At 36.3% G+C, this 17,429-nt stretch overlaps 1 protein-coding gene across 5 annotated transcripts in view; it reads right to left on the bottom strand.

Moving 5' to 3' along the window:
• The window catches only part of c12h9orf3 (chromosome 12 C9orf3 homolog), a 112,464-nt gene that overhangs the window by 49,063 nt on the left and 45,972 nt on the right, over positions 1–17,429 (bottom strand). For all 5 annotated transcript variants that reach the window (XM_023343636.1, XM_023343633.1, XM_023343634.1 and 2 more), the window contains 5 exons: positions 13,988–14,201; positions 12,906–13,012; positions 3,923–4,025; positions 3,588–3,695; positions 2,486–2,529 (listed from right to left, as the gene is read on the bottom strand). In XM_023343636.1, the coding sequence (XP_023199404.1) occupies positions 2,486–2,529; positions 3,588–3,695; positions 3,923–4,025; positions 12,906–13,012; positions 13,988–14,201 (576 nt within the window). The remainder of the gene's footprint in view (positions 1–2,485; positions 2,530–3,587; positions 3,696–3,922; positions 4,026–12,905; positions 13,013–13,987; positions 14,202–17,429) is intronic.

Below are 17,429 nucleotides of genomic sequence, written 5' to 3'. Positions count from 1 at the left end.
ATGTTCTCATTTCCATCTTTATTTTTACAGCTATGCTCCCCTAACAGAGGCTCAATTACTGGTTTTTATACATTTGCCAAATATATTCCAATAGGACCTTCCTCAAAATAGCTTTTTTTACTGTTCACAGAATTAGACATTAAATAGTGCTTCAATATTAATTTAAAGAGGTAGTTTTTGCAGACAGAGATAAAAACAATCTTCCTTTTTCTTGTGTTAATTTTCAGTTTAGCTACTTGAAAATCCCATCTCCCAGATTCAAATTTAAACTGCAGTAAGGTTTGTTAAATGTCAGTTATGCTGTGTGAATTTATGCAAAAAGTAATACTAGCAAGCAAACCAAACGCATGTCAGTGAGGGTTGTAAATATGTCTAAACAGGGACAAGGGGTCAACAGACAAATCAGTTAGTGTGGTTAAAAATAAAGGCACTTAGTAGGGACCAGGCTTTACTCTTTGCTCACTAACAAAGGCTGACTATTATTTTGTATTTTTTAGTTATTTCGTTAGCAATGCAGACTAATGGTGATAATGTTTGGTAATTTACATGATGAATATAACATTTTAGATTCTGAAAGCACAATAAAGTCAAATAAATTATATTCAAGATTTTCTTTGTTTTTTAAATTCAAAGAATAATTTTAAAACACATTCCAGATAATTTTTTTCTCACGTTAACTTGAAGTGTCATTTTTGTGCCTTAGCAGTATGACATAAGATGTCCATTTTGGACAGCTACATTATCGTAGTGCAGATAAACTGTGAGGATTAAAACACAGACTGATGATATCTAGAAAGACGAGACTTTTCGTCTGTCTATACAAGATGTATAGATGTATACAATATGTTTCCATTCACTGCAGCTACAATTTTTTTTATACATTTCCTAAACCACTAAGTTGCATCTTTAGCATTAAGAAAAAAAAGAGCACTGGCAAATGCTCATGAACGGCAATGCTGGCTAAAACTGGATCATCAATTAAAACAACTATCTAAAGGCTGCGGCAAATAACAGGTAGTAGGCTTGACAAAAAGCACTTTTATTTCCACGGATATGGTGTCAGACTGTTTGGCCTCCCAGCCACTGCCTCAAAGAAAACATTTCCCCTGACTTCATCCTCCTTACCAGGGAAGTCAAAAGATAAGTCCTCCCCTTAAAAACTCACATTCCAGAAAGAGAATTTGTTATCACTACTTTCTTCTTGGGTAGCCGCTGTGTTAATCATTGATGCCAGAGTTTGGTGTCCTGTATGTAACATCATGACTCTAGCAATTTTCCTTGGCATTACCAGCTGCTTTGTGGTAATTTCCCCCCTTATTGCCTCCTCTGACTAATATGGGCAATAAGTCTAAGCACAGCTGAGAAGGAAAATTTATTAAAAAATGATTATATATGGCTTTTAATGATCATTAGTAAATCCATATTCAGAGGTGTACAATGAGCATACAATGTTCCAATCTGCATAAACATTACAGAGTTTACTTAAAAAGCCTTAGGTTTTGGCAAGACGAGTTGGTTCATAATAGAAGTATTGAGACATAAGCTTTTGGTCTCACAGGAGCAATTAAGGCTCAAATTTAGCCATATTTCATGTACCTGAGAGGTAATTTTATTGCAGTTTCCAGATTATTATTTGGTAATTAACAGAGAATGAGTTTACATAGGATGGAGATCTCAGGAAAAAGCTATCTTTTGTATAGATTTGCATAATCCTATATTGATTATGTCTTGATTATTTTATCCAGTAATGCATGAGCATGCAAAAAGCAGCTACGACCCTCAACAACGGTACTTTGATCCTAAATCCTTCTTGTCTTTTTGTGTTGTTTACAGGCAGAGGGATCACATCCAAATATTGACTGTGCCCAACTCTCTCTGTCTAATTCAATCAATTACTGGCTGGTCCAGCAGCAACCTCCACCTGACAGAGAAGGCAAGAAGACAAGATTCATAGCAGACAAAAGGTGAGGCAAAATAGAGCTTGAAACAGAAAGTTTGAAGGTTGGGAGAGCTAATGTGAAATACAGAATGAGAAACTAGAAGATGCAGGAAGAGGTTAATGAGGCAATCAGAAAAGTTGGTGAATTGAATGATAAAGCAGAGAGGGAGAGAAAAAATGAGAGAGGAGGAGAGCAGGAGGAGCAGTTATCCTTTTAACACTTCAATTAATATGAGAGTGGATGAGATTCTCATACCACCAATCTGGTTCAATTAACCAGATTGGTGTTTGGAGCTTTATTAGACTGATTGTTTCCACACCAGGACCTCCACAGAGAGTAAATCAACAGAAGCTTGCCTATTTCACGTTAAGCTAACACCATCATCCATGACTAAATTGCTTAAGCTACTTTTGGGAAAAAAGAAAAGATTATTAAAGGTTTCTGCTATTTGACTGGAATGGAAATCCCTTACTTAAATGCAAGTGAATGGATTCAGAGCGTCATATAATTCATGAATTAAACAGTAATTGCTGCCACTTACATACCTCTCCATGTGTGGGAAGGTAATCAGGAACATTCGCAGGAAATCCTGTTAGGAAAAAAAACCCAAAGCGACGAGGAGAAATCAGAGGCATAAAGTGAGATGTGGGAGGAAGAGTGTAAGAGACAGCAAGGCATACCTGATGTTAAGTCAAGTGTGCAAGGTCAGACCATGTTTATGTTACATCCATTATTTACTGAGAAGATTCAATCTGCCACTGCAGATGCAGGAGCCAGGTGGAATGAATCACATGCATACATATGCACACATACAGGTGTTATTGTTCAGGTGCTGGTGTCAGCAGGATAAACGTCTGTATATCTGCTCATACACGGAGCTGAATGCTGAACATTAAAATTGGTCTTCAACTGGCTGCACGACTTAAAATGTTATTTTAAATATAGAGTAATATTTTTTCTTCCATTTTAAGTGTTTTTATTAGAATTTTCAAGGGTGGGAAGGTTAAAATGAAAGGTGCTGTAATAGAAAAGTTGTGTCAACAGGCAGCAATATTGCTGGTATCATAACGCTAAAGAAGATTCTAAGCATGGCTAAAGGAGTGATGGGCTTAAGCTTCTCCCAAAGAAATTGTATCTTGAGTTTTCTCTGACACCAATTACTATTTTATTCATATAAATTGAAAGTCAGTGGAAATACTCACCATGTATTTGTGTATTGTGTGAAAATAACACCTGAAAATGACTCATATTGTGGTTTCTTTATAACCGTATGTACCATAATTTCTAGACTATTGAGTGCACCTGAATCTAAGCTGCAACCACTAATATTGAAAAATAAAAAAAGACATATATATGCCACATCAAGGCATTGGTCCATTTTGCAAATGGAAAAATTAGAGATATTTTCATGGGTTTTTCTCCATCTGTCTCAATGTAGATTAACACTGACAATATCATCACTTGTTGAAAGAGAATAGGGTTTTTGACTGAAATCCAACAGAGCGTGCATATGCAATTTTTTAAATTATTTTCTTTAAATTGCTTTTTTATTTTTTAACCAATGGGAGGTGTTAAAGCAAAATCACAACTTTGCAAAACATCAATACTAGCAGACAAAAATATTCCTCTAAAGTACTTTGGTCTCACCTGAGACAAAACAAGTTGTCCATGGTATTTCTTTACAAATAATCTGAAGAAGTCAATTAAGTGCTGGTCCCCAACTTCACTGGCCAAGAACCTGAGAAGGAAGTAGCCCTAGGCAGGGAACAAAACATGATTCATCACAGAAACACAAATAAACTCAATAGCAGGTCCAAGCACACTGAAGCTTTTTGGCAGGACAATTGAAAGGACAATATAGAATCACTCTTATCATTTAATATGCCAACGATGCAGTTCCAGTACTTTATATATTTTTCCTCTGTATACCTCTGATTCTATTTCCTTATTTCCTTCCTGTCTTTAACACATTAGTCTCTTACCTTGAGATAGTGGACTTGCATGAAGGTTTTATCGGGGTTAAGCGCATGTTTGATTGTGGAGGAGCCAGAGTCACTGACTTGACCAGTTCTTTCCATGTTCGGTCTACAGGAAAACAAACAAGTAAGAGTATAAAACAAAATCCCACAAAAGTTTTAAATACATAACTTTCAACTCTCCTGTGTAACAATGTAGATACTGTTTTAAGGGGACATTGAAATGTTCTGGTTAACAATGTACTGGAGTTGCATTGTTACACATTGTCACACAATCGTTACATTGTTGATTCAAGCTACACATTTTTATGTTTTCATCCATATTTTCTATTTGTTTGCTTTTTATGTATTGATTTGACCATCTTTAATGAAAAAATGGTTATGAGGATTCAGGCAAAGAACCTTATATTAAAGGCCATGTGTTTGAGAAGTTTTCTATAAATATTTGTGATAAATAAAAAAAAATAAATAAAAGCTTTTGCATCTCAAATGTGATTGTTGTTTGAATTGAACCATTTGAATTTATGGATTTACCCATAAATTCAAATTTATTGATAAATCCATAAATAAATCCATAGTGATGTTACCTATGAACATCACTAGCAATCATTAAGTAGTGGGAAGAAATCAAGAAAAAACAGTGCACAAAGAAAATAGAAGATAAAAACGAAGACTCTATGGACAGAAAGTATATATTACACTAATATTAGTGACATTTCAGAAGAAGGAAAACCACAGTTTCTACATATCAAGACTTCATTGTCAGCATCACTAAATCCACCCAGTCACGCAATCTCTCACTTGTGAACGAAGAGATTGCCCAGTTACTGTGCATCGCCTAAGGCAGGCAGGAACTCAAGCTTCAGATTTATAATGGAGTACTATAGACTTTATATGACCTCACAATGTTGCACTCGGACTTTACTACCTATGAGTCACGATGCAAACATATAACACTTCCACAAATAAAGCACCCCTGACTACCAGAACTCTACATATTACATTTTATGTCACCTAGGCACAAATCATGCCTTAAACCTCCATAAACACACCAACAAACACACATAAAACCAATAAAGAAATGGCCAAACAAAACCCTGACACGGGACGACGTGCAGTGATAGTTTCAGTTAGCTGGTATTGATCAGAATGAGCAGATTAACTCCGTGTGCCAATAGGAAGGCCTTGAAGGATCACCCTCCCACTGAGTCGATACAGCAGGCGCCTGGCTCAGCGATCAATACCCCCTTCATCACTGCCTAGCATTTTCTACAGGAGCGCTTCATGACAAGAACAGGCGGACGCATGCACAAAAACAGATGAGCAATGAGATCAACCACGCAAATCAGAGATTCAAATAAACCAGGTATTGCTTCGGGTGTGAGGAATGAGTCAACGGTCAAACTTTTCATCTGTCTCTCCCACATAATGAGCAGAAGAGTGGGGTACGGGTGGAGATGAAGTAGATTACAACGGCTGGCAGAAGGAGCAAGTGGTGAGAGAGAAATCGAGGACAGGAGAGAGACAGGAATGTTTGGTTTGCTAAACAGACTGAGAGAGGAAGTCATCAGCTTCCTGGAATTTCTAAATTTGACTGGACACTTACAACAGCTTTCATCATGCATCAGAGGATGTATTTCTACTCAAGATGAGACTTTGGGGAAATTGTACCAATTTTCCTTTAAAGTTTGCACTAATATTCTCAGCCTAAGGTGAACTGAATTACCTTAAAAATGACTGAACCACTTGAGTGTTTTCATATTTTACTTACCAACAATACAGTTAGTATCCTGAATTGTCATGAAAGTGAATATATTTTGGTAATAGGTTCAAAAAGGGAAACTATATATAGATTTATGACACATATTTATGACATATATTTCAGGTAATTTCTGTTAATTTTGATCATTATAGCCTACAGATAAAGAAAACCCCAAAGTAAATTCCTCAGAAATTACAATAGTATGCCAGGACAAAAAAAGACATTTAATTCAGACATTTTATGTTATGACTATAATATACCCATTACAATCATGTTGAAGACTGCTGACTCCTGACTGCAGACGTCTACAAGGAGGGTGAGCCACAGAACGGCACTGTTAAAGAAGCTGACTGGTTTTTTTTTTGGAAAGTTTATTGGGGAAAAAAAAGAGTATGGTAGAAAAGGTGCAGAAGCAACCATGACATCCACAGCGTTGAGAGGATTGTGAAGCTAAGCTCATTTGAGAGTTTGAAGACATTCACAAGGTTTGGACTGAAGCTGGACTCAGAGCTTAAAGAACAGCAGCGTAGAAATATATCAATCCTGAGTTGCAGACAAAGATAGGATGGTCATACCTGGGCTGAGGAGAAAAGGAACTAGGTAGACTACATATCAGTAGTTCAAAATCCTCTTTCCAAATGAATGTAAAATTGAATTTCCTTTCAAACTTAAGATCTCAGAGACTGAAGGAAAAAGGGAGAAGCACAGAATAAAAGTTTCACAAGGTTCAGTGTGAAATATCCTCAATCTGTGATGATTTGGGGACCCACGTAATCACCTGGTGTTGGTTCACTGTATTTAGTCGAAAGTCACCATGGCCGTCTGCCTTGGTTTACAAGCTTAATAAGATGCCAATTTAAGTTTACAGCAGGATTTTGTGTCTGCCCACACTGCCAAAAGTATCAAAACCTGCTTTAATGCCCATGACATCGCTGTGCAATACAGTCGAGATCAATTAGAGGCAAGAGACTAAACAATGCAGATGAGATGAAGGCTGCTATGAAAGCACCCTGGACTTCTTAACACTTCAGCAGATCCACAGTCTGATAACCTTCATACCATGCTGCACTGATGGAGTAATTTATGCCAAAGGAGCCCCAACCAAGTACTGAATGCATTTACTACACAGTAAATTGACTTTTTTGCAGGCCAACATTTCTGTATTAAAAGTCCTTTTTCATTTTGTACTAACATACAGTAATCACCAAAATTAACATTAAATCTCTCACATCTCATTGTGTGATGAATCTGTAAATGGGCTTCGCTGTTTGAATTGAATTACTGAAATAAAAGCACCTTTTAGATGATTCCAATTTCTCAAGACACACTTGTATTTTTTTACTTCCTCTCTGTTCAGTTCTCAGCTCTAAATGCCCATATCAGTCTGTTAGTGATGATAAGATAACATGGGCTCATTTATAGACAACAGGGGATCCTTTATTCATGGGTGAGCGTGTGTGCGCGTGTGTGTGGGCGTGTATATCTGTGTGTCAGGCAGAGAAAAAAGATGGACTTTGGCTAAAGAAAAAAAAGCAGTGACAGGACATGCATTTCTAGAGAAAACAGGTCCACTGTGTGTGCACATTACACAGGAGAAAAATGTTGATCTGTCACTGGTGGATAACACAAATTGACTCCATAGACGTGTAAATCCCTCACTTTCTGCCTCTTTTTGACACATAGGATTAGCTAAAGCTTCAGGTTGAAAAAACAATCGCTGCGTTGAACAACTCACAATCCATCAATGTATTTCTGAATAAGCAGGGCTCATATCTGACTTGTAGTTTGTGTGTGCAAAAGGGGAAGGCTGCCTGTGCATTTGTTGTTCTGCATGCACCTGGGTGGGGCTGAGTTTGGGGAAGGAGAGAACGAGCGAGAAAGGAAATCTGGAGCTATTACTGACAAAACCTAATGTCAAACGCACACACTCACACACAAACACAAAGAGGTTTATAGCTCCGCGAGCCATATCCTGACAAATTACACTGGGTTGACTGTGGAAACCGGATAAGGTAGAGCAGCGCTTCTAGCAGCCCAGTAAATCAGCAGGGAGAATGGCGTCTGGCCCGGGCTGCCCTAAATATAACTCATCTGAAATGGTCTGATAAACACTGGCCACTGGGGCCCCTGCTGGATCATAGGCTGTCGATTGTGACCTACTGAACTTGAAAAGAACAACCTGTCATCTAGCTTTTGTCTGTATTCCTGGTGAGTTTAGAGGATGGTGCTCTTCATCTCTGTCTGCGCTGATTGGCCATATCAGTATGATCATTGAAAGTCGAAGTAACGCTGCTCACCTGGTGCTTTTTTCGGAAAGAAAAAAAACTGTTCTTTTACATGGGTGTTTCTCTGACATGAAACATTTTTCACAGACTAATTACAACTCTTCTCACTATGGTAACACTCCACCTATTGTTCAACAAAGGAGAGAATAATATTTCATGTACATCCACAAGCACAAGGCAAAACTTATTACTGTTATCCAATCCATCAGACAGAGTCTGCAATGTGTTAGTTATCCTATAAATCTTTAATTAAAATGGCAAAATGTATTCCTGGGATGTTAATGTCCTTCTATTGTCTTTATGATTCTAATGAGGCGTTCCTGGAAGGAACCCAATGTAATTTGGTAGCAGTTATTGGGATAATGATTACATCCACAGTAAATATTCAGAGATTTTTCTTTTATTATTCAAAGTGTTCTTTTTACGTGAACAAAATAATGTGAGCACATTCTCAACTGACCTGCAGACTGTAAAGCAATTAATTGGACAAATAAATTTAGCATTTTGTCCATCTGACTAGGACCTCATGGTGTTGTAGTTTTCAAGGAAAGTTCACGGAAATCATAAAAAATTGTTATTGAATGTCACTGAAGAACGTTTTACAAAAATATCAGACACTATTTCTAGAAGTGTAAGGCTTTACTCACACATGAACTCTAGTGACTGAAGCCTCTACTGCAATAGCAACTTCAACATTTCAGGGAAGGTTGTCTACAAGGTTTAAGAGTATGTTTATGGGAATATCTGATGATTGTTACAGATAAGCATCTGTGAGGTCAGACATTGACATTGGAGAAGAAAGAATACAGTCTTGACTCTAATTCATCCAAAAACGGTGTTCCACTGGGTTGAGGTCAGGACTCTGTGTAGACCATTCAGATTCTTCCACACCAAACTTGCTCATCCATGTCATTTATTTATGTGCTGGGTGCACTGGTGCAATGGTTCCCAAACCTGGTCTTAAAGTAGCCCTGCCCTGCATGTTTTAGGTGTCTCCTTGCTTCCAAGCATCTGACTTAAATGAATGAGTGATTAATAGGCTTCTGTAGCATTTGGTGTCTGCAGAGGAAGTCATACAATCATTTGAATCAAGTGTGTTGGAACAGAGACGCATCTAAAACAAGCAGGTCAGGGGTACTTGATGACCAAGTTTGGAAACCACTGCACTAGTGAAACTAAATAGGTCATCTCCAAACTGTTCTAACAGTGAGAAGCATGAAAGCTTCCAAAATTTCTTGGTATCATGAAGCATTAACAGCTAAGGGGCCAAGATTAACTCCTGAAAAACACCCTACATTACACCAAACATTACACTTTAGACAATACAGTCAGGACATTGCTTTCTTCTTGGAAACTGCCAAACATAGAGTGATTCATCAAACTAATTAAAAAAGAAGTACGATTTGCCACTTCAGAGAACACATTCACACTGCTCCGGACTGTATTGGTAGCAACTGCATCTGGTACTTTGCATTAAATTTGGCAATGGAAGGTTTTGATAGAGCTGCTCAGCCATGTAAACTTACTCCATGATGCTCCATACACCATATGAAGTTTGAAGGTCTGTTGCCTTTGACTATGAGGAAACTGGCACTATTTGTGGCCGTTGAAGAGGTTGTAATGTGAGATCAATAAAAGGAAGGGTGACCCAATACTTTTTCCAATATTATCACACTATCAATTTTGTCAGTATCTTATTGCATAATCATACTTCATTGCGTCATATTTTCAAAAATGCATAAATCTACATGCTGATAAGAGTAGAAAAAAACCACATTAAGTGAAACTAAAGATGCTTCCTTTGTGTTTCAACCTTTGTTAAAAAATATCAGGTAACGTGAGGGTTCTGATATATATACAGTATATATAACAATTACTCATATTGTTTTGATGGGACACTAAACTGCTGCACTTTTCACAAAACATTTGAATACCATCAACCTATGTTATTTCAGACTGCAGTTCAGTTACATATTAAAGTATTCAGATTTAAAGGATTAGCTTGGAGTGAATTTCAGTGACGTATTATCAGTAATTTTACAAATAAGGAATAATAGTTAATGTAATAGAAAAATGTTAACTAAAAATTAGTTTTTGGAAAATTAAATAATTTATTGGAGTGGTGACTGGCATAGTAGTCAAGCATAGATGGAGTACTTTGGCAAATTTATCAACAACACAAAAGTAATCATATTATTGTGAAGCAACAATATTCTCACAGATATTAACAGACTATGGCAGGGGTCTTTACTTCCAGTCCTGGAGGGCTGATGCCCTGCAACTATTAGACACGTATTTGCTTCAACACATCTAAGTCAAACAGGCAGGAAGAACGAAACATTCCTTGAAGCTGCTGACTGTATCAATCCGCCAGATCAGACGTAACTCAGCAGTTCAATCTAACTCTGCCAAGAACAATTTGGGCTCTTTAGAGAGCTATGCAGAAGTATCAAAGATGGTAAGCCCCTCTACTTTCCTTACTAGTCATTTGAAAATTATCACAGCAAATCTCTCATGTATGCTGCAACTTAGACATTCCATTTGTACCATAGAATGCACATATACAGTATGTATACAACACTGCGGCAAAATGTATAAATAAGCTATTCAAATGTCAGATCAACAACCCAATAATATGACTTAATGTAATGCAACACAATACAGGTGGCCTGTCTGCACTGATGAACATTTCCACCCATTAGAATGTTGAATGTGCATCTACTATGTAAAACTGTGGCAAATTATAAACATGACAAATACTTCACATTGAACTTGATGTTTTATAAAATGTGCTCTGTTTCTAATGATGAAACAACATACCTGGAAAGATAAGAAGCAGTGTGACAGCAACTTAAGTAACAATGATTTAATACTGCAGGAAACGAAAAACCTAATCCAACTTAATCATATGTCTGCCTTGTAGAGGAACACCCTTGTAGGCAGACAGAGGGAGCTTTTGATCATATATTTAGTTGTTTTACTGAAACATCGTTTACCTTTGAAGATTAAACCAGTAGCATACTTTAGACATGAACTGCAGGCTAGAAATTTGCAAACATGGCTGTAACATTTGCTATTGGGCAAATGTTATGTTAGGCTACGTAACTTTACCTAACCAGTTCTTACTACTGATTCCCAACTTGTTCAAACTGTAAGTTGCTCCTTTCTGGTCTATATACACTACATATTACCTACTGGTTTTCTATTGCTAAGCAAAATAACAAAGGAAAAATATTTCAAATGTTTTTTACAGGTTTGAGCATTTATCTCAGAAAGCAAATCTCCAATTGTTCAATGAATGTGCAAATATGTTGCTGGAGGATAATGTATGGTACCCTCCAATATTATTGGCAACTCTGATGAAGAGGTGTACAATAACTTTTAAAATATGAGTTGTACTGAGATATGATGTTCCAAAGACATGAGCTTTGGGATATTTTTACCTCTTACCATCCTGCTCACTGTGATTAGAAAGATAAATCTCACCTGTCACAGTTTTTGTTATTTAAAATTTTATAAATAGTGGTTGTGATTGTAGAGATGGAGATGTTTAAATGAGAAGACATTCTCTTGTAGTCATTTACCGACTTGCAAAGGTCAATATGTATCTGTCTTACTAAAATAATTAATTTTCTCTTGTGCTTCCAATTTAAGAGATAATTTATAATAAAAATGTTTCTACTTGCTTAAACTTAAAAAAGTTTGAATTACAGTTACAATAGCATGATATGAAATTGTACTTTATCTAACATGGAATAAACAGTGAATGCATGAAATAAATTAATATAATAAATAATGTATTAAAGATGTGAGTATGCTGCTGCAATAAAACAAGCAATTCTTTTGACTCTGTTCAGCTTGTATTGTTGTTTTAAAAGTGTTTTTTAATTAAGATGGTATTATGTGGTATTCATATTAAGGCTTTTTCAAAATTCTTTACTAAGGGTGCTAATCATTTTGTGATTGTGTATTTCTACGCACTTCAAGCTATTCTCTGAAAACCTTCATGACAGTAGTTAGTTACCATATAAGTCATTGAATCTTACAATAATTTAGGAATGAAAAAAGCTTGTGATTTCCACAGAGTCCGCGTTGATTGATGCAAACCTTTTATAAGTAAAATGATAATTAAAAAATTGCCCATGCACTTTTCACTGTTCAGAGACAGTTAATTTGATTTCTGGTTAAGGTTATTCTATTGCATGACGACATTTCTAATTAAGGTGATACAATCAGAAGTAAGCTCCACAGAAAAGTACAATGAAATCAATAATACACATTCTCTTACACTTTCTACTGCTTCTTACAAGCGTGAATGTTTATAACTTCATTATAAACACAAGAGCTCCCTCCATCGCCAAGGTTTTTTATTCAACATCTAAAACGTTCATATGTGTATTTATAGATATTTAAAAAGTTAACTCTAGAAGGGCGTTTCACAGCTATAATACCCGATGACAATTTCCTTCCACTCAGGATAAAAACAAACAGGGTGTGGGTCCCACATTGTCAGGATGAGATGAAGAGTTAGTGCATGCCTGGTGTCTCCATTTGTTGAGTTTTCTGAGACATGATGGTACACCGCACCTCAATATATTTTCTTGCCACACCTGTTCCCCTGGAATGCATACAGTTTACACTTGGACACACACCCCTACACGCACACACACAAAATACAGAACACAGACAAGTCTTCTCTCACCTTAGACTTTTTCCTTCTTGTTTAAGGTTTTAACAAAGAAAATATAGCACATTGAGCCCAGTTACCCTGACTGTGTAAGAGTAAGCTACTGCAACATGTACTTTACACATTACTCGTGTGTGTGTGTGGTCAAGTAAATGTACATCTAAAAAAAATAAAAGCATATAAGCTTTTATTTAGTACTAATATTTCCTAATTCCTTCATAAAGCAGCAGACCAGTGATAAATAGAGGTACACACCGAAGAATTTGAAGTTCTTCATTTGAGTTCTGCAACTCATCTGAAAGTCGCCTCCACCTCAACAACGCCTTCAGGTCAAATTGCTCTGCAGTCTGTTGTGAAGACAGCTGCAGAGAAAATGGAGAGAATAAAGAACATGTCAGAAGCTGACAAATATTAAGATTCCCCCTCCAAAGAAACCCCATAAACATCAGATATGTACCAGACTGAAATATTTCCAATACTGCATATACATGTAGTATTGGAAACATTAAAAAAGTGTTTCCAATACTAAACGTGTCAATTGGTCAGAATTATTTCACAAGGCCAAATTTACTTAGCATACTGAGTGATAGGATTAAAAAGGGAACAAGAGAAGAAAAGAAAAACATTTCTATCAGAACGTGCATGCAGAGATTGGGTTCGCATGCATACCCCATCTCTCATTAAAACTGAAGTGCATGGGAAATGCACTTCCTGTTTTTTGGACTGTTTTCTAAAATATATATTTTTGAGGGGTTGTTGCTGTCCAACTCTGTAGGTGTTATGTTAGCTGATTTATTTTGTAGTTGGATTTGGAAATCTCTTCCTCCTTCATGTTTCTTGGCAAGCTCCTTTGACTTTCAGCCATTTCAGGACTTTGGTCCCTTCTTTTACACACCAGCTCCTTGTGACATAGCTGATAAGTGTTTTACTATGGTATATTCAAGATGCTTTCAAACCACAGAAGTGAAAAGAAATCTTTGATGAAAGCATCTGTTTTTCCAAAATCAACTGCAAATGAGACTGAAGCTGTTATAAAATCGAAAAATCCCTGAAAGAATTTGCCCTACTCTGATTAGTAAGTGAGAAATAACATGTTTTGATAAAGTGATGTAATTTGACACCTATAGCTACTAAAGAGGGGATACTCACTGCTTGCAGCCTCTTTACAGCATCCTACTTTTAAAAAATCTAATACATCAATTTAAATTTAAATTTGAACACAATTGAACATTACAGACTTAATTTATTACTCGTTTTAAAAAAACACCTTCAAAAGTATGTGAAAATGGAGAATAAAATTGAAACAACAGAACATATTCATTTTTAGGAACAAGTACTTGTTGTGCTTGGGCCCATATAATGTCCTCCAGGAAAGTAGCAAAGCCTTCACTGATCCATTCTTCTGTCCAGTCTCTGGCTCCAATAACCAGGCCAAACCAGGAGTGGGCAATCTCGTGGCAAATCCTGGATCCACTCAGAGTCAGTCTGTTCAGTCCAGAACCAGGACATTCCTTGCACAACACACTCTGGGACAGGAAAATTATATGGGGGCTGTAGAACACAAAGGACATGAAATCTGAGAATTAAATGTGTCAAGATTGAGGACATTAAGGAAGTATGAGGAAAAAACAAGCCAAACAAAATTACTGGTTAAGGAAAAACACGGCATAAAGGCAGATAAGGACATAATGATGCGTCCTCCAAGCGTCTTTGAGCTACTGTTCCACACCTAGGATTACAGTAAATTAAGTCTTTGCACGTCATGCAAGACAAATCCACGTGTGTGTTCTAACAAGAACAGAAGCTGCAAGCTGCCCATTCTTTACACAATCATCTACATTATATTTAGAAATGGTCAGCTTACTCATCAGGCGTTCATGCCAAAGCTAACTGTTTTGTACAAGCTGATTTTGCCAATGTACTATGGGCAGCGTTAGTTTTGCTTGTTTAACACTACAGGGTGTATTTAAAGTGGTTTTCAATTTCACCTGCTGCCTTCTCCTTCATGCACTCTAAAAAATACTGCACTTAAAATATTTACCTTGAAAAACATACTATGTCTGCATGCATAGAAGGCTAGTCAGATACCAGAATCATAAAGATCGGTTTCACTGAGTCACATAGTGAAAAGAAGAGTTAGAAACTGCAATAATGCGTTAGAGAGAAATGACTGCCTTTTACATTGAACTACAGAAGTATTAGTACATGTTAAACTTTTGTGTATTTTGTCAACTAAACCAATAAATAGTGTAATTTTATAGATTTTTTTATGATCATGAAAACATAGGAAAGTTTTCAAAATATTTTACAAAAACAAATCTAAGAATTATGGCCTGCCCATCTATTTAGCAACATTATTTTACAGTATGGAACTCCGTGGCAATTAGAAACAGAGTAGTGGGGTAGGTCTCTACCAGCTTTGTGCGTCTACAGACCTAAATATTATCCTATTATTCTGTTCAAATAATTATATTCTTTTCAGACAGATTGAACAAAAAATGTCTGTGCAATTGTTGATCTTCAATTTAAATCAATACATTGTAGCTCTGCCTGAATGCTTAGAGTTGTTGTCCTGCTGGACGGTGACCTTTCACCCAGTTTCAATCCTTTTTCATCATCAAATAGGTTTTCTTCCAGGATTGAATTGTATTTCGCTCCATTTATCTTCTCTGACCAACTTCTCAATCTGATAAAGGCATGAAGGCAAAAACAAATCTAAAAATTATGAGACTTGCTGAATTATGAGAATTAAGAAATATATATATATATATGCTGTGACCTCTTAAGGTTTTGTTTTAACAGTCTCTTATTGCTAGTCTACTACAGAGGCCAAATTTGTGGTGTGCATAAATAATAGTAATTGTATCAGTCAGACTACAAATTGGTGGATTTTCAAAAGGATATTGGTTGTGCTTGATTTTATTTCAAGGTACGACTAAATGGAGCTACAGAAAATTTTGTTTGTAATGCATTATCTCATGTAGGTCAATCACATTAAATCCAATAAGATATATATTGAAGTTTAAGATTATTATCAACCAAATGTGAGATAGATCCATGGGTGTTCATACTGTCTGTATGTACAATAATCCGTTAGATATTCTTACATTCTTATCGCTATTTAAGCGAGTACACCTTAGAATTGACAGTGAAAGTGTTTTCACAGCTACATGCCTGCAAGCACTGTAGTGATTAGTAAAGAACCACACCCCATTCTTCAAATATTTTGTGTTAAGTTTTTCTGAAGGGAGAACTTTTCATTTTTATCTTCAGATCTACCAAAGAAAAACATTTATAAGTTGTAATACAATTTAAATTTGCACCATAACAGGTATAAACACTTGTGACATTATAATTATTGTCTACCACTAATTTTAAAGAACAAGTATGCTACTGATTCTTAGTTCGCTTTATTGTAGAACCCTCAGGAAAAATAGTATTACTAGCTAAGTTGTCAAATAGTTAAAATATGGTTCAAAAATCATGTGCATATGTGAAGTGCTTTCTGCTCTGCAAAGCTGGGAACACGACAGGCAAAAGTGCTGACTGACTGCTCTCAGTGATCCATATCTAAGCCAACATTTAATGCATTCTTCCTTAGCTCAAACCCCACCTTTATGTCTAATTTTTATGAAACTAAACTTGGCAGACGTTAAATACAGCATACAGACAGGCATTTAAAGCACATCCATCACCAAAGGATTTAAGGGATTTGCTAACCAGTTCTTATAACAAAGTACTAGCAGGCAGACAAGCAATAGGTTAAGTAGCTGTTTAGTTTCTAGACCCAAAATGCAAAAGGAGCATTAGATTGAGAATAAATAGTAATTAATACAAATATAAGGACTCATGAGAAGTAGTAGCAGCCAATGCTTTTGCTGCAGAAAAGTTTCATTGATTGCATCAGATGAAAAGTCTGGAAATCAACAGAAGTAGAACTTATTACTTAGAATATATACGATAATCCACAGTGGCTGTGCTACATCTGGAATAAAGCAAGAAATTGAGAGAAAATTCAGCATTCATATCATTTCTCATATGAATGCCATTATTAGTTATTAGTCCAGATTTTGAGATTTTATCTTGGAAATGTGCAAATAACATTGATAACCATGAAAACCTGTTAAAGCAAGATCCTGCTAGAAGATTCATCAAAAAAGTTTTTCTTGCTTTCTTTCATAATAAGCTGTGATGACCCTGAGGATGAGGGGGGCACCTGTGCATGAGAAGAAGGCCATTCTTCAATGAAAAAATGGGGAAGAGGTGCAAATGAATGGCCTCCTATTTTGCAGGCTCATATAAAACACTAGACTCTCTGAAGACCTTTTCACTCTCACCTGACCTTCAATGTCACAAATAACACTGACATGACATGTGAGAAAATTTATGGCAAACTGTAAGTCTGCAAGTTTTTTTTCCTTCAAAGGGGTATTGTACCCAACTCTAGCAACAAACATGTTAAAATGTACTGAAGACAACTTAGAACATTTCTGAATATATAGAACATAGCAATGAGCACCAGGCCATGCTAAACAAAAGTTTGAGGGAGTCATAATTTAAACTAAATGGAAACCCGTAGCTGATTAATATACCATTGTTGTAACTATGCATACACTTTTTGTTATTGGTTTCAGCCAATAAGATGCACATTCAAAAGGAACTCGTGGCTACTTAACATTGTTATCACAACATTTGAAGACGGAGCTGGAGAAGATCTGTAACTTTACGTGGAAATGTCACAAGAGAAGAAAAGAAAATTCTCCACTTGGACACTTTGGT

Source organism: Xiphophorus maculatus, chromosome 12 (genome assembly GCF_002775205.1).
Source record: "Xiphophorus maculatus strain JP 163 A chromosome 12, X_maculatus-5.0-male, whole genome shotgun sequence".
Classification (NCBI taxonomy): Eukaryota; Metazoa; Chordata; class Actinopteri; order Cyprinodontiformes; family Poeciliidae; genus Xiphophorus; species Xiphophorus maculatus.
This window is presented reverse-complemented; position numbering and strand designations above follow the sequence as displayed.